Raw genomic sequence first — 24,831 nt, forward strand, 5'->3', positions numbered from 1 at the left:
GGGGCATGATTTGAACGCTCATTTCATACAGTCTCTACGAGCGTTCTAAGTAAATCTCGACGTCTGCTTGTCTTTCTTTGCAGCAGAGCTGCTATGCTCGAGGATTGCCGTGTGTCGTAGATAGAAGAGTATAATTATCACGAACCGGCACGCGCTGTCTTCGTCCTCTTCTTCATCGTCGTCTTCTTCTTCCTCTTCTGCTTCGCTCCCCGAACACGCGCGCCAATTTGTCCGGCGTGTGATGTAATAACTCCGATATAACGCTCATGTACTTATTTTTAGGGGCCCGAGAGAGCGAGTACAGAAAGAGAGAGAGAGAAAGAGGGAAAATCATGTCGAAGTAAAGTTCTTCGCGAGGCGATATTCGAACCCGCGTACCCGCGACCCGAAAGCGAGCGTCGTAATCACTCGGCTATCCAGGCACGCTACTATAGACCATAGCATGCCCTTGTATAGTATATAGTATAGCAACGTGATGGGAAAGGGAAGTGAGGGTGGGGAGGATGGAAAGGAGGAGGGGAGAAGGAGTAATGAAAGAGAGAGACAGAAAGAGAAAGAGAGAAATAGAGAGGGAGAAAGGGAAGAAAGAGAAAAAAGATAGAAGGACAGAGAAAGAAATACAACAGAGAGAGAAACAGATAGAAATACACAGACACAAAAAAAGATAGAAAAAAAAAAGAGCAATCTTAGCCATGTAAAGTATAGTATAGCAAGGAGTGGGAAAGAGAGGGGTGAGAGCTAAGGCAAAAGCCTATAGCGCAGCCAGGACCAGTTAGGTGCCTCCAGCTCTGCTGTGACCCAGCCTTGCGAGACTTAGTGCAAGCTGCGCCAATTTTTCTTCATATTGTAGTTCCTCGGCACGTTGAAGCAGACGAGTGTCACGTTGACGAATATATTCCAGCTGAAACGACGACGAGGAGCTCTGAAAACGTTCCAAATAAAACGCACGAACGGTACGTTTTCGAATAGATCGAGAAACGTGCGTGCTGGTACATATTTTCGGCTGCTTTTTGTGGAGCTGCGTGTTTTACTGCGCGCACAACGCGTGAGCACTGATCACTGGCTTAAACAAAGCAAATCCCTGTATCTAAAGCATATATGTGAACGCTGCAGAGTAATTTACCTACAAGCTTTCTTCAATTCATTGTTATTTGCTTTCTTACGGTTGATATTAAAAATTCCAGAAAAAAAAAATACAAGTGTTTCACTTGCTCGCCAGAACCACGACATTATTATGAGGCACGCCGTAGTGGAGATTTCGAGTTAATTTTGATAAACTGGGGTCCCTTAGCTTGCCCCTAAAACTAAGTGCACGAGCATCGAAATGCCAACGCCGCGGCCGTGATCGAACCGCGGCTGGTTTTATTGTTCTGTAATCAAGCCTTTCGGTTCCGTTTAAATTTAGCTGTTGGATATCAGTTGGTGAATATAGAAGCGCTTGCTTCCGTCCACTCCATTTCACTTGTATTCTTATGTTGACTAAGAGGCTATGGCTAAAGAAACAATCAATTCTGGGGTTTTAACAGAACACCATAATATGATTATGAGGTGTACGCCGTAATGGGGGACTACAAATTAATTTTGACCTCCAGGAGTTTGTAGACGTCCAGGGGCGTTGGTTGCGGGATGATTTTGCGTGTTCACAAGTAAAGAAAGACAAAGGCACGTCTACAATAAGAACTCGCATATTTAAGCAAAAGCTCTGCGAGGTGAACGAGGCAGCAGCGATGGGGCGACTGGCGCAGCTTCGGCCCGGCGGCTGTGTTTACAACACCCGGCCGACCCGGCCACCGTAACTCGAGTTCCCAGGCTACACTCCGTGCCCGCACAGTAAACACAACACGATGCGAACGTGGACTCCGAGCGCCGAGCACGCTCCCTCGGCGCGGTTGCTATAAGTTCTTTGACGTGCACCTAATCTAAGCATACGGGTTCTTTTGCACTTCGCCCCCACCGAAACGTGTCCGCCGTGTCCGGTTATCGAACCCGCATCCTCGAGCTGCAAAATGTGGCTGCAAAATGGTGGTGGTCTTGCGACAGGCGCTGGTAAGCCTGGGATGCTTAACCGTTCTGAGCATGTCATAGCATGGGTGTGTTAACAAGGGTGCCTGTCAAAGCGTTGATCAATTCCGTGTGTCTCGAAGAGAGGCAGTCGGCAGTAGCTGAACCCTTGTTCCCGATAATCGCCTGCAGACTCTTCAGAGAGCACGATGTTCTCAAAGATCGCCCGTACACGTAAGACATTTAGCTTTGCTAATAATCCTCGTTGTATGTTGGCCCATATTAAGTTCATAAGCCTTCCTTTCCTCTTTTACTCTATAGAATATAAGAACGAAAATGAATATAATGAACTCTTCCAGATGTCGTTTGCGTGCAATAATGTAGGTATGAGTGCACTGGACGCTGTGTATGCATTCAACGTCCCCTGCAGCCACCTTTATCCGGTTTGCTGACTGCGTGTAAAAAGTAGAGGACGGTGTAGAGGCGAGACGTTGAGAACGCTTCAACAGGGCTCACGCTGGAGCGATGTAGTACAGGTCTCGGCGATTGAAACGCGATATTTGGAGCGCGTGGCTGCTGGCGGTGAGGATGACGGTGTGAGCGAGAGCGTTCCGTGGCGCATGATGACTGCATCCAGCAAACGGTCGTTCAGTCTGTGGCTCTCAGTGGCGCCGGCGGAGCGCCGCAATCCTTTGTAACGCACGCCCGCCAGCCAGCTCCAGCCGCTTCTCGAGGCGTCGTACGTGAGGGCAGTGTTTTGAAGCCATGGCAAGCAGTGCTCCGCCGGCGCCACCAAGAAGCGCAGAATGAACGGCTGCCTACCGGATGCTGTCACCACTCTATTGTCACCGTCTGTCACGAACGCTCTCGCCCTCACCGTCACACTCACAGCCAGCAGCCACACGCTCCGAGTATCGCGTTTCAATCGCCTAGCATTGTGCTCGGAAAATTTGGCTCTTTTTCTCTAATATTATAATAAATGTTGGGGTTTAACGTCCCAAAACCACGATATGATTATGAGGGACGCCGTAATGGACGGCTCCGAAAATTTCGACCACCTGGGGTTCTTTAACGTGTACCTAAATCTAAGTACACAGGCCTCAGGCATTTTCGCCTCCGTCAAAAATGCGGCCGCCGCAGCCGGGATGGCTCTTTTTCTCTGTTAATTATGTTTAATACCCATACGCTCTATCAAAAGCATGTAAATATACAAAAAAATCGGCAGATACCACGCAGTGTGGGAATCGAGGTAATGCGAAGCAGCCAGCAAAGAGCTGCATACATCGTCTTCTTTGTCATTGAGGCTTATGAAGTCATTCATGTCGTGACATCTAGTTCGCTATATATCGCGAGTTTGGCATACATGCATGCGTGTATAATCTGGTATATGCCATGCTAATGAAACATATATTCTGCTACATATATTCGATGCGTGACATGCTATTTATGTTCGTCACGCACTCTTGTCACGTCATACCAATTTAGGTATATATCCAGTAAACAAAATGGCCGGGAGTGCACCATGAGCGTGGCATCTAAATCATACCCTACATGACATGCATGTCATGATTTTCTTGTTACCACCTGTTAATTGTGTTCGTCACACAGTCAAGTCGCCCAATACCAATTTTGGTGTATATCAAGCTAGCGAAACGGCCGCCAGCGCGCCATGAGCGTGGCACGTAAGTCGTACTGTGCATGACATGCGTGTCATGATTTTCTTGTTACCACCTGTTAATTGTGTTCGTCACACAGTCACGTCGCGCGATACCAATTTTGGTGTATATCAAGCTAGCGAAACGGCCGCGAGCGCGCCATGAGCGTGGCACGTAAGTCATACTGTGCATGACATGCGTGTCATGATTTTCATGTTACCACCTGTTATTTGTGTTCGCCACACAGTCAAGTCGCGCAATACCAATTTTGGTGTATATCAAGCTAGCGAAACGGCCGCCAGCGCGCCATGAGCGTGGCACGTAAGTCATACTGTGCATGACATGCGTGTCATGATTTTCATGTTACCACCTGTTATTTGTGTTCGTCACACAGTCACGTCGCGCGATACAAATTTTGGTGTATATCAAGCTAGCGAAACGGCCGCCAGCGCGCCATGAGCGTGGCACGTAAAGTCATACTGCGCATGACATGCGTGTCATGATTTTCATGTTACCACCTGTTATTTGTGTTCGTCACACAGTCACGTCCCGCGATACCAATTTTGGTGTATATCAAGCTAGCGAAACGGCCGCCTGCGCGCCATGAGCGTGGCATGTAAGTCATACTGTGCATGACATGCGTGTCATGATTTTCATGTTACCACCTGTTATTTGTGTTCGCCACACAGTCAAGTCGCGCAATACCAATTTTGGTGTATATCAAGCTAGCGAAACGGCCGCCTGCGCGCCATGAGCGTGGCATGTAAGTCATACTGTGCATGACATGCGTGTCATGATTTTCATGTTACCACCTGTTATTTGTGTTCGCCACACAGTCAAGTCGCGCAATACCAATTTTGGTGTATATCAAGCTAGCGAAACGGCCGCCAGCGCGCCATGAGCGTGGCACGTAAGTCATACTGTGCATGACATGCGTGTCATGATTTTCATGTTACCACCTGTTATTTGTGTTCGTCACACAGTCACGTCCCGCGATACCAATTTTGGTGTATATCAAGCTAGCGAAACGGCCGCCAGCGCGCCATGAGCGTGGCACGTAAAGTCATACTGCGCATGACATGCGTGTCATGATTTTCATGTTACCACCTGTTATTTGTGTTCGTCACACAGTCACGTCCCGCGATACCAATTTTGGTGTATATCAAGCTAGCGAAACGGCCGCCAGCGCGCCATGAGCGTGGCACGTAAGTCATACTGTGCATGACATGCGTGTCATGATTTTCATGTTACCACCTGTTATTTGTGTTCGCCACACAGTCAAGTCGCGCAATACCAATTTTGGTGTATATCAAGCTAGCGAAACGGCCGCCAGCGCGCCATGAGCGTGGCACGTAAGTCATACTGTGCATGACATGCGTGTCATGATTTTCATGTTACCACCTGTTATTTGTGTTCGCCACACAGTCAAGTCGCGCAATACCAATTTTGGTGTATATCAAGCTAGCGAAACGGCCGCCAGCGCGCCATGAGCGTGGCACGTAAGTCATACTGTGCATGACATGCGTGTCATGATTTTCATGTTACCACCTGTTATTTGTGTTCGCCACACAGTCAAGTCGCGCAATACCAATTTTGGTGTATATCAAGCTAGCGAAACGGCCGCCTGCGCGCCATGAGCGTGGCATGTAAGTCATACTGTGCATGACATGCGTGTCATGATTTTCATGTTACCACCTGTTATTTGTGTTCGCCACACAGTCAAGTCGCGCAATACCAATTTTGGTGTATATCAAGCTAGCGAAACGGCCGCCAGCGCGCCATGAGCGTGGCACGTAAGTCATACTGTGCATGACATGCGTGTCATGATTTTCATGTTACCACCTGTTATTTGTGTTCGTCACACAGTCACGTCCCGCGATACCAATTTTGGTGTATATCAAGCTAGCGAAACGGCCGCCAGCGCGCCATGAGCGTGGCACGTAAAGTCATACTGCGCATGACATGCGTGTCATGATTTTCATGTTACCACCTGTTATTTGTGTTCGTCACACAGTCACGTCCCGCGATACCAATTTTGGTGTATATCAAGCTAGCGAAACGGCCGCCAGCGCGCCATGAGCGTGGCACGTAAGTCATACTGTGCATGACATGCGTGTCATGATTTTCATGTTACCACCTGTTATTTGTGTTCGTCACACAGTCACGTCCCGCGATACCAATTTTGGTGTATATCAAGCTAGCGAAACGGCCGCCAGCGCGCCATGAGCGTGGCACGTAAAGTCATACTGCGCATGACATGCGTGTCATGATTTACATGTTACCACCTGTTATTTGTGTTCGTCACACAGTCACGTCCCGCGATACCAATTTTGGTGTATATCAAGCTAGCGAAACGGCCGCCAGCGCGCCATGAGCGTGGCACGTAAAGTCATACTGCGCATGACATGCGTGTCATGATTTTCATGTTACCACCTGTTATTTGTGTTCGTCACACAGTCACGTCCCGCGATACCAATTTTGGTGTATATCAAGCCAGCGTAACGGCCGCCTGCGCGCCATGAGCGTGGCATGTAAGTCATACTGTGCATGACATGCGTGTCATGATTTTCATGTTACCACCTGTTATTTGTGTTCGTCACACAGTCACGTCGCGCGATACAAATTTTGGTGTATATCAAGCTAGCGAAACGGCCGCCAGCGCACCATGAGCGTGGCACGTAAAGTCATACTGTGCATGACATGCGTGTCATGATTTTCATATTACCACCTGTTATTTGTGTTCGTCACGCAGTCACGTCGCGCGATACAAATTTTGGTGTATATCAAGCTAGCGAAACGGCCGCCAGCGCGCCATGAGCGTGGCACGTAAAGTCATACTGCGCATGACATGCGTGTCATGATTTTCATGTTACCACCTGTTATTTGTGTTCTTCACACAGTCACGTCGCGCGATACCAATTTTGGTGTATATCAAGCTAGCGAAACGGCCGCCAGCGCGCCATGAGCGCGCTGGCGGCCGTAAGTCATGCTGTGCATGACATACGTGTCATGATTTTCATGTTACCACCTGTTATTTGTGTTCGTCACACAGTCACGTCCCGCGATACCAATTTTGGTGTATATCAAGCTAGCGAAACGGCCGCGAGCGCACCATGAGCGTAGAATGTAAATCATGCTGTACATGATATGCGTGTCATGATTTGCACGTTAGGACCTGTCACTTGTGTTCATCATACACTATTGTCACGCCATACCAATTTTGGTATATATCGAACTAACGAAACAGCCGCAAGAGCACCAAAACAGTGGCATGTAAATCATGTCGTTCATGACATGGATATCATGATTTTCATGTTATGACCTGTCATTTATGTTCGTCATAAAGTCACGTTTCGCCATACCAATTTTGGTGTATATCCTATTAACGAAACGGCCAGGAGAACCCAAAGTCGTAGGCGGATAGATAGATAGATAGATAGATAGATAGATAGATAGATAGATAGATAGATAGATAGATAGATAGATAGATAGATAGATAGATAGATAGATAGATAGATAGATAGATAGATACGGTCAAACTCGCAGAAGTTCGCTAAGAAATGCTTCGCATTTAATAGTGCACGGCGGCGGCCGCAACAACGCGCGCCGTCGAAAGTCTAGAGTTTTTCACTTTACCGGCGAGGTGTGTCCAACTTGAATGACTACCGCGTACGTTCTGGAAGCACCGTACTATATCTGCACCTCAAACTACCGTCTTTAAGCCAACAAAAACCATTATATATAGTGCGTCTGAGCGTTCTGTACACAGGCACTTTTTTTTTTCACGTTCCCACGCGCGGAAGCACGCTGCACACTCATGGTCGATGGAAAGTTTATTATGAAGTAGACTAAAGTGCATCTCAAAACGACATCTTGCACATTCAGTAGTGCAGACACAACGTGCGATCAGCAAAAAATGACCCTTGATAATTGTTTGCATCGCTCACTATAAGGGAGCTTGCACAGCAACGCGCATAACGGTGGCAACTCGTTAACTCACAGCTTTAGTTGGGCATCCGCAACAGCCCTGCGGACACAGGCTGCTGTTGGAAATGGCTGGCATATAACTTCCGCAGAGCTGCTGCAGACGCCCAGCTAAAGCTGTACAATTATAGTACCTACGAAAGCAGTACACTCACGGTTAACTGGCGCCTGTTGTCCGTGTCCGCAGCTCCATGAATATTCCGCCCTCCAAGCGTCACTTCGTGCACGGAGCCGGCATCAGCACCACCGAAGACACGCATGAACAGACACGCAACCCGTGCAACCAACGCATCCAAACCACGCAACGCATTCCAATAGACGAGGAGACTGAAAGGAGGCAGAAGCGGCGCGCCACCCGGCGCCGTTGTGGCGCGTTTTCTCGCCTCCGTCGGCGAGCCAACGCGCCACAACAGCGCCAAAGGGCATGCGCGCGATATGTATGGCGTATACGGCGGCGCCGCCAATCGAAACGCGCTTCAGGAGAGTCCCGTGACTCCAGCCGAAATGCTAACTCTCTTTCTCTGCCTGTACCTTCCAAAAGGGGTCACATGGACACCCGAAGAGAGTCACGCGGCCGTGACCCTCTTTTGACTCTTTTTTTCTTAGAGTGAAGTTCTACCCGCAGTATACGGACTAACACATCGCATAATAGCTACGCGTAGCTGCTCATCACAAGCGCTAATCTTGTGCAGCGTCCACTGAGAAATCTTTTAGGGAGATGTTCGACTTTTGCTGTATATCCTTTTCAGGCCACGGCCCAGGGGATTCTTGTAATGCGAGGCGCCTTGTGCTCGGGCGAAGAAATAATAATTTGTTGGACTTTTACGTCCCGAAACCACAATATGATTATTCGAGGGACGCCGTAGTGGAGGGCGTTGGAAATGTTGACAATCTGGTGTGCTTTAACGTGCACCTAAATCTCGTTACACGGGCCTCGAGCATTTCGCCTCGATCAAAATGCGGCCGCCGCGGCCGAGATTCGATCCCGCGACCTTCGGGTCAGCAGTCGAGCACCATCACCGCTAGACCACCGTGGCGGTTTCGGGCGAAGAAACGTCACAGCTCGTCTCATTACGACCCGTGCCGACACCACGGGTAAACTTGGCCGTGCACGCATGCTGTGCCGCAGCGTCTCAGCACTGCTGACGTAAGAAAAATATTAGGAGAAACTCGATGGGGGCACTCTAAGGAGGAAAGCGTATTGTTCTGATGCGACGTGACACGTGCGCTAGCCATCTGAAAGCACTATAGCCTCCGCGAGGTGAAAAGGGTGGTAACCATCTGGCGTAATGCATGCATGCATCTCTCACAGTGAATAAAATGTGTCGCACACCAACTTGGTAAAGCGGCAACGCAAATAAGGTGACGCGCTGCCAAGCTCGAGGACACGAGTTCGACTTCTGGCCACGGCGGCTGCATTTCCATATGGACGAAGTGCAAGAACACCCGTGTACTTTTATTTAGTTTCTTGTTCAGGAACCCCAGGTGGTAAAAATTAATCCGGAGTCTCCCCTTACTACAATGTACTTCACAATTAGGTCGTGGTTCTGGCACGTAAAGCCCCGGATATTATTATTATTATTTTCTGGAAAATCTTCTTTCGAAGATCATCAGAGGATTATTCAATTCTTTTTTTTTTATTTTATGCAAAAGCGCCGCGATGTTCTGTTCCTCCTAGGTGGTCCGTTTATTCGCAGTTTTACTTGAACGTGTAAAGCGGTTAAGCCTAGAATGGGCGAGGAAAACACGCAGAATTAGGGAACGTAGCTGATAGCTTTCTCCATCGTGACAGCGCCACATTTCACGCTGCTTTGGTTGTGCGAACTGGCAATTATGCTCTCGCGGTGATAGCTGTCGGTCTCCATAAGCCCATTTCAGCGGACCAAATTTCGCAGGACTTTTTTCCCTTTTGTCTTAAACAGTACTGTTCACGAAAGAAAGAAAATGTACCACTCACTCTGATGAAAGTTTTGCTTTGAACTGATTGTTGGGGGAAACTTTATGTCGATTGCCCGCGACCATTATTCAACGCGTACTTTGTTTTTTTTTTTCTTCTTCTTCTTTCTTTTTTTTTCTTTTTTGTTATTCTCGCGCGATATCTACTTCGCCCCGTGCACATTCTCAACAAGGTTTCATGTCTGTGGTATACGATTACCGTGCAGGGCGTACCGAAGGAAATTAACTTTTAGGTGATTGTGCAAGACTACAGCCGTATACGTGTGTTTGAATCTAATTGCGCTGCAGGATGAACATTTACGACGTCGTTAAAGTTCGTTGGGGACGCGTATATCGGCGACAGCCTCGGTTCCGGTGCTACTCCAACAGCGATTATTGCTCGGCCGTGTAATCCGAACATGCGGAACTTACGACACCGCTTTTCAACCCGTCGTCTTGCACCATTAGCGACTGAAAGCAGAGCCGAGTTTGCGCACTATATACGTACGCGACGGCAGGGGACACAGCGCGCGTTCCGCACTTGCACGAGCGAGTGATCAAAGTAATTTATTACCGCAACCGGAATGTGAAACTTCAGAGGTTAATCTGAGGGCCTCGCAGCTGACTCGCGCAGCTGCGAGGCCCTCAGATTAACCTTTAAAGTTTCACATTCCGACGTGTATGTATACATATGTTGCGAGGCACTACTGGAGGAGCCTCGGCCTGAAGGTCTGGTGATCGAGATCCCCGGTGGAGAAGACAAATGTGGGGAGGGTACGTGGTCGAAGGTGCGAAGGTTGTTGGACGCAAGGACAACTCTACCAGATGCCTACTTTAGTAATACAAACGCGGCGCATTTGCTAGCGTCGAAATGTGTTCCTTTTCGCAGCGTGTTGTCGATGGGAAGCGAGGAAAGGCAGCAGAAATGAGCGCTGTGATGGTGTGTGTGTGTGTGTGTGTGTGTGTGTGTGTGTGTGTGTGTGTGTGTGTGTGTGTGTGTGTGTGTGTGTGTGTGTGTGTGTGTGTGTGTGTGTGTGTGTGTGTGTGTGTGTGTGTGTGTGTGTGTGTTAGAACTTCGCAACAGACGGCTAAAACACCTGAATAATAATGTGTATCCTCTGGCACTGACTCTTGCGAACAATTCTAGCGTAAGAATTTTTACAGCGAAGCTGTGTACCTCTCGTTGGTCGAAAATTTTCGTGGAGTAAGCACAAAATTCCTATAGTGCGTATGTGCCACAGAAATTGGGCAAATCCCACAACAGTCCACTAAAGATTAACAATATATCTCGTTGGTCAGAAAATTTCGTGGCGTAAACACAAAACGCCAGGTTAAAGGGCCCCTAAACCACCAACAGACGCTCGTGTGCTCCTTTGCTAGCAGATGCGCGCGCTCCTTGCGTTTTCACATCGGACGCTGAGGAAGGGCATTCGGAGAGGAGGACAGACGAGCCGACGAACGCAGCGTAGCGAAGGAAAGAGCGAATGAGCAAACGCGTGTAACTCCGCTAGCGTTCGCTGTAGACTCGTGCACAACTGCAACGCCACAACTAAACTTCGACCTCTGCGTGGTTTAGGGCATACAGCATAGAGATCGTTTCAGTAAAGGAAACTGAAAAACAAGTATCAAAACCACATGATGATGATAAGGCGCCTGTGAACAATGGGAATACCCTCCCATGCGTTCCCGGTAAAGATTAGGTTGCAGCTGCTTTGCACTTCACACGAGGGCTTCGAATGAAGTTAAACGGCCCTTCCTTCTCCCCGCGTGTGTTCCCCGCTTTCATATATAAAAGGGAGACCCCTCTGGCAACTCATTCAGTTCGACTTAGCGTCAAAGCTTGCTTGTTGGTGAAACATTGGCGGGAACACAGCGCAAAAGAAGACGGGTACAAGGAAGTGACGCACACACAGCGCTGACTTACAACACTTTATTCACTGGATGGAAAGGATGAACATATATACATAAGCCGCTGACATGCGCCACAACCAGGAAAAATGACGAATAAGCTTTTTCTTGATGTTGTACATAATACAAGCAACACTGCGCATAATGGCGTATCATTCGTGGCCTGTGTCGATATGATATCTCACGAGATGAAAGTGCTGTTCAAGGAGAACTGACGTACGTACTATCGAACTTTCTGATGAAATCTGCCTCAATGATTTCACGTGTCAACTGTGAATTATGCTTAGCCAGCACCTCACTTTATTTTTTTTTTTTTTCAAAGAAGGGCGCACAGCCGCAATCGCTGCCCAAGGGGCCTTAGACCGTGCCCACGTGGCCCAAGTGGTCTTGGCCGTCCTTGTGCCTGTCTTCTTTTGCGCTGTGTTCCCGCCAGTCATTCAGTTCATATTCTAAGACTGCTATGGGAAATTAGACACACCAGAAGAACAGCATGAAAACAATGCTCGACGAAAGGAACAAATTCGTATTGCTGCAAATGCCTGCGGCACCAATCACGGCCTACCACAGCGACCACAAAGCGATTATCACTACCATTACTCTAAAGTAATTATAAAACATACCCCCCCCCCCCCCCCAATCAGCATGCGTGGTGTTTGATACAGCTTCGCTGGACATTCACATTCGCAGGGCGGGATGGCGGCCAATTTTTTGCTAATGCTGGCCCTGATTGTCACGGTGCCGTCGACTGGGTTCTTTATTTTAGTAATATGAGTTCTGCCGTCCACGGAAACCCACCTGAAAAGATGTAAGCACTTGGATAGGCTGCCTATATGATGTACAGACGTGTCCACTGTTAAAGGGAACACTTACGTGCAAGGCATGTTTGGATTTCGCCCTCTTGCAAAAACACGGTGGCTTAAATTTGCATAAAACTACTGGTGTTTGACAGTTCTGCATCTTTTTGACAGACTTGTGCAGTGCATGAAGAATGTTTCCCTGTCCACTTGCTGTTAGAGGGCCATTAAAATGAATGGTGCTCATTGAAGTGTTCCCTTTAACAGTGGACCGTACTGTGCATAGGCTTGCGCAGGGTTCCCCTTAGAGGGGGGGGGGGGGTGAGAGGGTTCATCGCGGTGCCCCCCCCTCCCTATTAATTTAATGTATGGGGCAGAATTTGCGCCCCCCCCCCCCCTTCTTAGATGACTAGGAAAAGCGCCCCCTTGCCCCCCCCCCCCCTCCCCTCCGTGCGCACGCCTATGAGTATGTATGTTTATATTTGTGTCGGAATTGTGCTCTCCGGCTCTAAGTTGGCGCCTTGGCTATATGCGCGAAGTGTAATGTAGTCGGTGATGTAGTTCTGCATTATGGATCCTTCTATGGCTTGAGCTGTGCCTGTAGCGACTGGTGTACGTGTTAACGCGTTGTCTGATTGTTTCTCCTTCAGACCTAAAGCTGCAGTGCAGTCGGTAAGGATATAGAGCTTCTATAATAAATTTTCTGTGGCTGTGAGGAAAGATAAACAGCTTTCTCCATGCCATCTCTGGTATTCATCGTCAGGCCCATATGTCTCGCGCGCGATCATACCGACTGGTGTGAGAGAGGTGCGAGCATATTAAAATATGAAGCGAAATTAAATAACACCACATGAAGCAGGGCGAAAGAGAACGAACGACCATGCGCTTCTACCGTACGTGTTTTCAACATCGAGTGACCCTAAAGGCAATCAACATTTTGTCTCAGATAACGGTGTGAGTTTAAACTATAAACCACGACAACTGATTTTCCCACTCTCGGAGATTCAACGGCGGCTGATCACTGCCGCCGCATAACCGTGTGCAGGCAGCCCTTCCCTTCTACCATTCATGACCGCTGCAGACGCATGGTTTTGACGGTCAGTACAAGCATCAGGAGAACTTGTTCTTGGCCTGTAGATTTGCCACTAAAGAAGAGACGAGAACGATGAGGAGTAACACAAGCAGGGTAACACGGGCCGGCCGTGTTCTCCTGTTTGTATTCCTCTCCTTCGTTCACGTGTCTTTCTTATACGGCAAATATGTGACGCAGTGCAAGCTTCCTGGGCACCCTCGCGACCCTCTGCTAACGGTTAACCTCGGTGTGCTTTCTTTTTGCTTTCTTGTGCCGTATAGCACCGACGATACGGCTGATGGTTGCGTATGCGCACTTCTTTTACTGGGTGATTCCACGTAAGATCGAACAAACGATGGCTGGTCGACCTCTCAAATTTATTTCAAAATTTTATATATTATTGCCTGATGAGTGGAAAGAAGAGATCCGCAATTCGTTTTGCCACCAAAAATTTTTTCGAACCACAGGAAATCAATAATGACGAAGAGGTGGAGTGGAGCGCTCATCCGCTCTGCTGTTTTGGCCAACTTTCGTTATGAATTGCACAAAATATATTAAAGTTAGGTAGCTGAAATTTATTTACCTTAATATATGCATGTTTTTGCTTCTGCTCAGGTATTTTTAGTTTTTATGTGGAGTGTATATGTTTTTATAAAAAACCTCAAAAATGGCCAAATCGGCAAAATTTTCTTTACTTTGAAGGTCTTTATCTCAAAAAAGCCTTGTAGCAGAGGTACAAAAATTCCGCATTACGTTCTTCGCATGTTTATCTACCAAACTGCCAAATCTTGTATTTATATAACTTTTCAGTAAAGAGATATCATCGGGCTAAGTTCAAGAAAACACCGAACGATGAAAACTTCTGACGACAATTAAAAAAAAACCCCATTTTTTAAACTTCTTAAACTTTGTCCACTTATTCTCCTCCACATCAGCTTTCACAATCATTAAAACATGTTGCATAATGTCGTTGCACTATTAGTTACGGCCCCTCCAATGAGACTTTTAGGCAAGGATGGGCAATTCCGCCTTCTTGCCCAGCAAGTGTATAAAATGCAGGCAGGATTGAATTTCTTTTTATTAAAAGGTCAGCAGGTACCTAAAAAGGTGTCGCCTGCACTGAAGACGTTAATTCTGAGATCATTTGGTCACTGCAGCGGCCACGAGCGCGGAGCTACCGAGTAGGCGCGCGCGCACCCGAGATGCTCGTTGTAAGAGACGGCGCAGTGAGAGCTCGTTCTCGCGTCCTCAGACCGATTGAGTTCGAAACAGTAACACCTCTCGGGTGACTTGAACGCACGTGCACTGGAGCTTCGCTATTCTATCCGCCCTCTGTTCGCATCTTAACTAGGCGCTGATAACACGGCGGAGATGGAAGCAAGATGAAAACTCTATAAGGGAGCTATGAGCGCTCGCTTCACGCACGCTGCTGCCACAGAAACTGCGCTGCGCCAGTTGCGATCAGTGGAAAGCATGAACGTGGCGCTCCAGTGGCAAAGCAAAATATGGATTGTCAAAGGAAAGAAAAGCAAAACTATCAGTAACCGGATGCGCTTGTCTATATTAGATGTCGGCAGCAGACGGCGTGAACTGGCCGCGCGTTCGGTGCGCTGTTCACACATCATTCGGCGCGGATAGTTCTTGTGCTTTGCTCTTACTCTACTCCTGTGCGTCTCATGACGAGAAAGTATGGCTCTGAATGAGTCTATTGTGGAGACTACCTTTCGAAGCACAAGAAGCTTAAAGGAGTACTGACACGAATTTAAAAAAAAAATTCGGATTGTTGTTCTAAATAAAAATACTGGTGTCGAGAAACCTAAAACGACTATTGTGGTGCCTAGGAATGCATCCTATATATTTTAATTAGCGCCACCTTAAAAAGACACTTTCGGTTTCGACATCGAGGGGGCGGCTTCTCAGTGTCGTTTCATAGCAGTGTGACGTCACGGAGATACAGAAATTCGCGACGTACTAGCGGGATATCCGTCATCTGCTCGTGGTGCAACAGAGAACGATGAGTGAATTGTCGTCCAGTGACCCTGACAGTGATTTCTACGATTTAGGCTGCATGCAGGACGCAGAACTCGCGAACTTGGAGGAACTGTCTTGACTTGTCGGGATAATGTCCTTGCAGTGTGGCTGGCTTGCAAATGCTCAGCGACGAAAACTTCAAAGTCAAATAAAATAATTTTATACGTGTTCTCCGACTCCAGTGTGTGGACAGCGTGGACACTGCATACCAACGAAGCAAAAAATGTCCCTTTTGCGATGTCTCAAAATCGTGTCAGTACTCCTTTAATTATTGCAAAGAAGCCAAAATTTCGGAGAGTTACCGACTTAGACATAACTGCTTTGAAGGAACGTTTAACGCCCGAAAGATCAGTGACTGTCAGTGAGACGGACTACTTGTGCTACGTGTGCTTTTGCTACCACTGCAACGAAAGATCTTCACGGAACGCACAGTTTAAAGATGACATTCTTATGCCCCTGAAAAAGAAAGCGACGCAATTAACCAGATCACTGCGACTACCGGTGCACGTGCGTTCAAGACACCCGAGAGGTGCTGCTGTTTCGAGCTCAATCGGTCTGAGGACGCGAAAACGAGCTCTCACTGCGCCGTCTCTTACAACGAGCATCTCGGGTGCGCGCGCGCCTACTCGGTAGCTCCGCGCTCGTGGCCGCTGCAGTGACCAAATAATTTCAAAATTAACGTCTTCAGTGCCAGCGACACCTTTTTAGGTACCTGCTGACCTTTTAATAAAAATAAATTCAATCCTGCCTGCATTTTATACACTTGCTGGGCAAGAAGTCGAAACTGCCCATCCTTGCCTAAGGGTCTCATTGGAGGGGCCGTAACTATTAGTGCAACGACATTATGCAACATGTTTTTAATGATTGTGAAAGCCGATGTGGAGGAGAATAAGTGGACAAAGTTTAAGAAATTTAAAAAATGGTTTTTTTTTTTAATTGTCGTCGGAAGTTTTCATTGTTCGGTGTTTTCTTGAACTTAGCCCGATGATATCTCTTTCCCGAAAAGTTATATAAATACAAGATTTGGCAGTTTGGTAGATAAGCATGCGAAGAACGTAATGCAGAATTTTTGTCGCTCTGCTACAAGGCTTTTTTGAGATAAAGACCTTCAAAGTAAAGAAAATTTTGCCGATTGGTGCATTTTTGAGGTTTTTTATAAAAACATCTACACAACACATAAAAACTAAATATAGCTGAGCAGAAGCAAAAACATGTATATATTTAGGTAAATAAATTTCAGCTATCTAACTTTAATATATTTTGTGCAATTCATAACGAAAGTTGGCCAAAACAGCAGAGCGGATGAGCGCTCCACTCCACCTCTTCGTCATTATTTATTTCCTGTGGTTCGAAAAAATTTTTGGCGGCAAAACAAATTGCGGATCTCTTCTTTCCACTCATCAGGCAATAATATATAAAATTTTGAAATAAATTTGAGAGGTCGACCAGCCATCGTTTGTTCGATCTTACGTGGAATCACCCTACTGGAGCCATTGAGAGCTGGTCCGCCAAAGTCGCGAAAAAATTCGGTGCCAATATTTTTCTTCTGGTCCTGTACTTGCTTAAACACTTTTGTTTTTTTCTCTTCTCTCTTCTATTTTACAAGAGGGTAAGCGCTCAACGCGTGTTCGATAACTGGTGGATAACGGGCTTTCGATAACTTCTTTAGACCCACATGTGTCGCACATAGGTGCATCTGCCATTTCAAGTTGGGAAGAATATACGTTCGTGAACGCTACGTTGAGCCAAAGGCAATATAGCAGTGTTGCATCCCAACGGGTCTAGTTCACTGTACTACGCGAGAGGCTAGAATTGGCACGTGGAGGCGCATAACGGTACCCAGGGTACGTAGGCGGCGACGCGTAGGGAATTGAGACGAAGGTTCTTCAGCATCCGTCGACGGCACGAACAACTGTCCATGCCTTACTGCAGTTTTTGAGCTATCAGTTATCGACTGTAGTCCTGCTGTGCGTCCATATATGTGCGCGCAGTGCTCACTCTCTCCCTTATTTTTCTTTTTTTATTCCTCATTGTCTTGCTGGTTATCAAATCAGGATCTTGTCTGGTCGACCTCCCTGCATTTCCCCTGCATGCTCTCTCTTTCTCGGGAAAAAGTATATTCGACGCTAGTTACTCTTCAGGTGTGTTATCGAGCTTTCCGAGCTGAATTCGCAACGATTTTAGTTTGTACGTGATGTTTTCCATTGGTCAACCAGGTCTGCCAATAATATCTTCGACACCACCATTCGCAGGCACGTCCACTCGTGCAAGAGCTCTAGCGTAAGTGCTTTTTTGTGAATGCGAGCCAAGGAGCATTTGACTCCTTGCAGCTAGTGGGACATGGGCAATTTATCTGCGGAAAGGAACGCTCATGAAAAGGTAGCTGTCGTCGAGCCGAGTACTGAGCGAAACTGTAGAAACGCGGAGCTTGCGGGCTTGCGATGAACTAAATTGCCATAAAGGAGACCAGGGACAAATTACAACTCTCCGCACTCGTGCGACAGCTTATTATGTGACGCACTAGTTACGTGCGCTATCACTGGCTGCCACGTCATTTGTCAGCAGCAGCCAGCAATAGTGCACGGTAATTCCGTTGCTGGACAACACGTAATTTACACGGCGCGATCAAGAAAGCGAGGGACGAGAGGAGCGTGTGTACGTATAGGTGTGCAAAACGTCTATTCGGTCCGCCGACCCCCACCCCCCCACTCCTTAAAAAGAATTTTAAAGAAAGAGAGAGGTTGACCAACTGGCGCAACGTATGCTCTGCCTTCTCACGAACGTATGGCGAGGTGACGGACAACGTCGCTATAAGGCTGCAGGATGCCCATCCGCATTCTGACGCACTTCTTTATTGCAGGCAGATCATACGGAACGTGCTGCAGAGCCTGAATGTGGATCTGAGCGACAAGGAGATCCTGGCGCGACAGCCTCTGAACCACGAGGACAGCATCGACCAGCGCGTGTGCACTACCAAGCGCAAGACCATCTACCCGAAAACTGCGCGCAGTGCCGACCACGAGTGGCTGTACGTGGTCAACGACGTCGAGTATGCTCAGGCCGTCACCACTGAAATCTGCGCGTGAGTGTATATAGTGTCAATACGTAGAGCAAGTTAGCGACTGGCAAGCAAAACGCAGCGCGAGGTGAAACTACAGTTACTAGCTAAACCTAACGATCAATACACACACGACCGCATGCATCGTAATTAAGATTTATAGAAGTACAGAAATAAGCCACAATTCACAACCCCCTCGCAACTCTAAAGAAGCTTAATGAAGAGGCGCACTGAGTAATTTTTTTAGTGTATCTATAGTATTTTAAGTTCTGGTAATGTTTGTGAGGATCCGGCGCTCCTCTCGTAAGCTTTCTTTCTGTCTTTCTTTTTGCATTAATTTCATGAAGTGTTACAGTCGGATATGGACTCGATTTCTCCGACCACGCGGCACTCACGACAAGCGCAATCACCCCCGCTCCCAATCGCAGCGGCAGTACAAGTTTTTGGGAAAAGTGCCCAGATCGCTTCTCTCCGGCGATAATGTTCTTTTGGGTCCATTCGGGGACGTTAATCGAGCATTGATGGTGGAGTAGCGAGAGACACGCGTTCAACCTAATGCACCCGGGCGCTTGCAATGTACCTTCAAGTTTCGCTCCACTTAACGCGGAATTGTACGGCGCAGCGCCGTCGGCTAATAACGGCAGCTGTCGAACGGCACTGGGCGTGTGCTGTTGCAGGCGCAACCATCTTCTTGGTCGTTGCGCTGCACGTTTGTGCCAAGTTGCAGATACGGTGAAAAAATAACTAAATAATTAACGACACGTGATGCTGTGCGCCCACGTATACTGTATGAGAGGAGGTTTTCCTTCTGGCACTTGTCTGTTATCGGATGCTGTCGTAAATTGTTGGATTATGGTACAGTTTCGAAATTCCAAAAAATCAAAAGGAAATTAACGCACCTGACGTTGTATGAGCCTACAGGCAGTGGCGGGGTGCATTGCTTGCATTTTCGCAGGCTTCCAGTTTCATCGCATTCCAATATTTATTTATTTATTTATTTATTTATTTATTTATTTATTTATTTATTTATTTATTTATTTAAAAGCTGTGAAAATTGCCGTGAAAGCGTCCGACGAAATCCGCGAGCAAACAACACAAATAGTCTCTCGCGTGCGCACTTCCTACATCCAAGCACCATCTATTGTTTCAGCTAAACGACATGCAGCTTCAGGATAATAAGTGCATTATACAGCGACGCTAGGCGATGAGTTTTCAATGACTTAGGCTCTTTCCGAACAATCGAAAGTAATTCACTTCTACCGCCTGGAATTATTTGACGTGCACCCAGTGCAAGCAGTACACGGGCGCTTTTGTCTTCTTCGGCCACCGTCAGAATGCGACCATTCTTCACATACATTGGCGCGCCAGGTACCTAGACACTGATGCCTCCGGCCTGTACTTTAGTAGCGCGTGCTATTATTATTATTATTATTATTATTATTATTATTATTATTATTATTATTATTATTATTATTATTATTATTATTATTATTATTATTATTATTATTATTATTATCATTAGCAGTAGTAGTAGTAGTAGTAGTATTACTTGGTTTGGATACATATAAAACACGAAGACACAGAGGAAATAAGGAGGGAACAGGCTGACCACTGCCACCTAAAGGGCACAACGCCTGCCTGCTCCTTCGGGAAATGGGAAGTATAGAGGAGAGGAAGATAGGAGGAAAGAAGAGGAAAGAAAAAAAAGCAAATAACACAGACGTAAACATAAATATAGTCACATGGAAAAATATCTATAAACGCGAGTTCAAGTCGGTTTTGTTTATGAAAGCTTACAATTAACCAGCTAGAACTAAACACAAAAAAAAAAACTAAATTTATGCTCTTTAAGCAAAAAAATAGGCCTGTAGATCATGCTACCTCTTTGATTTTCAATGGGGAAAATATTGCGCAGGTAAATAAAATTCAATTTCTTGGCGTATGTTTTCAAAGCGACCTTAGTCCGTCTGACCATGTGGACAACCTTCGAACGAAGATATCAAGGTCGATCGGTCTAATTCGACGCTTGCAGCATCTACTTCCAGGGAGAGTTAAACGGCAGATTTACTTTTCTTTTATCTACTCGCAAATCATGTATTGCATTTTAGTATGGGGTACGTGTAACAAAACTAATAGAGAAAGTATAATTCTTCTCCAAAAACGCGCACTAGGCCTAATAACTACCTCGGTCCGAACAAACATGTTTCTTTTTCGTGTGTATAATGTACTGCCATTCCCAGAGTGCTATAGGATGCAACTAGCCATGTTAATCTTTAAAAAAATTAAAGATAATTTTCAGATTTCTTCTGATGCATATTTAAGCAGAGGCCTTACATATAATCTGCGTACTGTTGCGTTGGTCGGGCCAATGTGCTGGACCAACTATGGTGTACAGTCACTTGATAACCAAATTGTTTTATTGTGCAACAAGATTCCTGAAATAATTGAATACGCTAGGGAGGCTACAAACATTAGAGAATTTAGGAAGCGAATTATGAATTTAATAAATTGAACACAATTCTAGGATGCATGTGTTGAAACTATTTAATGTATGTAATATATTTAATGTATTCATTGTTTTCACATTACACTTAAATTTCTATGTATTTCAATATATGTTACATGGTGCTGATTATAGTGCATTTTGTATTTATCGCTGAGGAACAGCTTTGTTTGCATCTTTATCTTTGTCCAATTGCTTTCGTATTCCTCTTTAATTTATTCTTTGTATATATATTGTATATTCTATACGTTGTCTTGCTGTACCTGCCCGAGGTGCCTCACGAAGAGTGGGTCAAGTCAGGAGACACACTCTCCCTTTGCCCCCTTCGTGGGCATTTTGTGAAAATGCCCAAATAAATAAATGAAATGAAATAAATGAAAAAATGAAAGTTAGCAGGGCTCGATGGGCATGGTCACGCCGAGCAGCGCAAGACAACAGGAAAGAAGTGACAAAGCAACAGGAACACAGCCACCGCGGCGAGTTGAAATCATCGCTGAACTCTAGACATCATAAATTGTGCGATAACTTCTATCTAATTGACTAAATGTCTAGAAATTATTTTAATGTAATAGTTTCAGGGAATGCACTTCATGTGAGGAATTGAAACTGTTTGGTGCACGGTCATGGAATTTTCATTTCGTAAGAATTCTGCGACTACGCTCTTATTCGCTAAGCATAGACCGCCAACCAGATTGAGCTACGTGGCCGCACCGCCTGATCATGGAGGCCAAGCACCGATCCTGGTCTCACCCAATCACGAATCACCAGCAGAAGCGGTCGTCCAACAGTTTGCCAAAAGGGTTCCACGAGGATCAACTGTGCACAATGTGCAGGCGATGCAGCTATTTAGCTGCGAACGTATTATAGCGATAGCAGTTTAGAGACACTCCAATTTAAAGCTTGCCTTCGCCGTCACCGTGATGTCCCGTGCAGTGTTCAAGTGCGATGAGATCCCATCGCGCCACGCGTCCAGTATACGCTGTGACATCAAAGGAAAGCGTGCAAGGAAGCGTGCCGAATTCGTGCGCCGGTCAGGAGCAGGGAAACAGAGGAAAGTGGCGCAACACAGGACAAAGACGTAGACGAGGGAACAAGTACAAGCGCCCACTACCAACTGGTTTATTTTTTTAACAGTATAGCACATGCGCAGAGGGCCAATGAATTTGGTTTATTGCAGGATCGATTTTGATTTTGGCACTCTGAGCATGTGCATACTGTTAAGTATATTGAGTGTTCTTTCGAAAATGAACCGGTTGGTAGTGTGCGCTTGTACTTGTTCCCTCGTCTATGTCTTTGTATTGTGCTGAGCCACGTTCCTATGTTTAACAATGCACCCACTAGCCCAGCAAAGAGTTTTATCAGGAGGAGGGAATGGGATTGAGGTGAGTGCGCCGGAGGGGGGAGAGGCAAGCGCACAGTAAGGGGGGTGGATGCTGTAGGTGAAACGACGTTGAGCCGGGCTCCCAACAAGGGCTGCAGAAATTTTCCTCTCTCCTTCAACACCTACCCCCACCCCTCTCATCCTCAAAAAGTCAGCACGGAGGGGCCGTTGGGCCGCGTAGCGAAAGCCGCAAAAGGCGACGGAGGGTGTAAAAGCCGAGCGAGCAGAGATGGCTTCTCGCATCGTGCGGGCTGTCTCCGAACGCCTAATCTTGGTGGTCGCGTAATCTCAGGAAAGCATGAGGCAACGCCATGCGTTTGCTCACTTTGGTGTCCACTATTCGCCACGCCAGCGTTGTGAACGCCTGTCTACGAAAGCACCGAATGTGATCTGTTCATGTTTGCCTTCGGCGCGACACCATGCTCGTTAACTTAATCAGGTAAACGAGTGCTTACTGCATTATAGAAAAGGACGACACAAATATGAAGTCTTGTTTAGTTGTTTCACGCATTTCTATCGCTATCGGGTCGCCTTTCGGGTCAAACGGTGACCGTATCACTACGTTGGAACGCCGGCCTGATTCTCCATATTAACGCGACAGCGTTAAAAAGCTCGTTTCGCAGAAATTCCAGTGTCGGTGTCGGCGTCATTGGTTGTGAGCGAAAAATCAGCGTTGTCTGTGAGCGAAAATTCAAGGTAGATGCAAATAAAGAAATAACAAAAATGTACGGTGCGAATGGTACCGCGAAATCGAACCTTCGGCCCCTCGCTCTGTGGCGCGATGCGTTTAGCCGCTCGGCCACCACGCGTACATCCTGTAGCACGCTAGAGCTATTTATATACACCATTACCGTTGGTGGTACGCACATCTCGGAGGTGCTTCAGCGTGACAGAGGCTTGACTACCTCCCGCGAGATGGCGCGAAGGGCACACGGCATCTCGCCGTGTTTCGTCGCGCCGCATGCATGGATATAGGAGCCGGAAGGCGTCCGCACCTTGGCTTTCTTTGCGGCACAGTTTAGGTGTCCACCGAGAAGCGAAGATAGGCGAGCGATTGAAAGCGAAGCTCAAGCGTCCTCCAAGATTTTGCTTAGCGGCAATATGACATTGCGCTGGAGAGTACGAGGATTCGGGTTCGATTCCCCGCTACAGCGGCCACATTTCGGTGGAGAGAAATGCAAGATAGCCCGTGTACTTCGACTTACGTGCACGTTAATGAACCCCAGCTTGTCAAAATTAATCTACAGTTCCCCACTATTCCTCATAACTAAATTGTGGTTTTGGCATGAAATACCCCAGAATCTAATTAATTTTTAATGCCCGCCTCTGCGTCCTTCGAGCAGCGCACAAGTGAGAAGCGCAATGCGCAAGCCCCGTTCACTCATGGCAATGCATACAGACAACATTAAAGAGTTAGAACACTGGCACATACCGGCACACCGAAATAATCTCACAGGCGCTGTAACAAATGGTCAGCCCCTTTTCTGTGTCCTGCATGTGCCTTGCTTTGCCTTCTTCCAAGCGTTCTGTGGCAAGGACGCCAATGCTTTGAAAGGTATACGTTGCACTGAATACTGAAAATTGCTAGTACGGGTCGCACACCAGTTGAGGCCGGCCTTCGTAATGGTGTGTTTGTGCCCTGTCATTGGCGTCTGGCTGTGCACGAAGATCTGAAGCTGTGTCAGTTCAGACAGCTGATATAGCCCACTGTGCACACGTCCCTATATCCCCTACTTTCCGGTTATTACACACACCTTTCATAGGGTCAACATCACGCTAACACGGTGAATCGACTCATTTTGGGGCGTAGTTATCAGACGCAAAAAACACGTTAGGGCTAAGAGCACTTATAAGACAGAGCTTTAGACAGTACGTACCCCAAGACTGTATTTGTGAAATGCCGTCTACAGCCGCATTCTGTTCTTCACTGCTACCGCGTTCAGCGTGCTCATGTTTGCGTACAGTCATTTCTTTTTTTTTTTTTCATTTATTCTATTTCGTTTTTATAAAGGTTATCGCGCGATATGTATACAGGTTTTTTTAAGACAATAAACAATGTTTATAATATGCTATGACAATCGGGCACCTAATAACAATATCTGGCGTGGTAACGTCCCAAAACCATGATATGATTACGAGAGACGCCGTAGTGGAGGGCTCCAGAAATTTCGACCACCTGGGGTTCTTCAACGTGCACCTAAATCTAAGTACATGGGCCTCCGACATTTTCGCCTCCATCGAAAACGCAGCCGCTGCGGCCGGGATTCGATCCCGCGACCTTCGGGTCAGCAGTCGAGCGCCATTACCACTAGACCACCGTGGCGGGGCAATCAGGCACCTGTCGTCTTCGCATGTGATTTTTCGCCGAGACAGAAATACTTTGCCGCAGATAAAGTTACATTGAAATAACTAATTAACAAATACTTCTTAATTAACTTAATTTTTTTCCTGAGGCAGTTACATATATGGAAAAGTTGTAGGCCGTCACAATTTATGGCATACCCATTTT

General features: G+C 46.8%; 1 protein-coding gene across 3 annotated transcripts in view; it reads left to right on the forward strand.

Moving 5' to 3' along the window:
- Positions 1 to 24,831, forward strand: part of LOC119397130 (protein spaetzle 5) — a 131,926-nt gene that overhangs the window by 101,376 nt on the left and 5,719 nt on the right. For all 3 annotated transcript variants that reach the window (XR_007416332.1, XM_037664577.2, XM_037664572.2), the window contains exon 3: positions 18,241 to 18,462. Coding sequence is in view for 2 of the 3 variants with exons in the window: in XM_037664577.2 (XP_037520505.1) it covers positions 18,241 to 18,462 (222 nt within the window). In the remaining variant the exon portion in view is untranslated. The remainder of the gene's footprint in view (positions 1 to 18,240; positions 18,463 to 24,831) is intronic.

The sequence above is a fragment of the Rhipicephalus sanguineus genome, chromosome 1 (assembly GCF_013339695.2).
Source record: "Rhipicephalus sanguineus isolate Rsan-2018 chromosome 1, BIME_Rsan_1.4, whole genome shotgun sequence".
In the NCBI taxonomy this organism is placed as follows: Eukaryota; Metazoa; Arthropoda; class Arachnida; order Ixodida; family Ixodidae; genus Rhipicephalus; species Rhipicephalus sanguineus.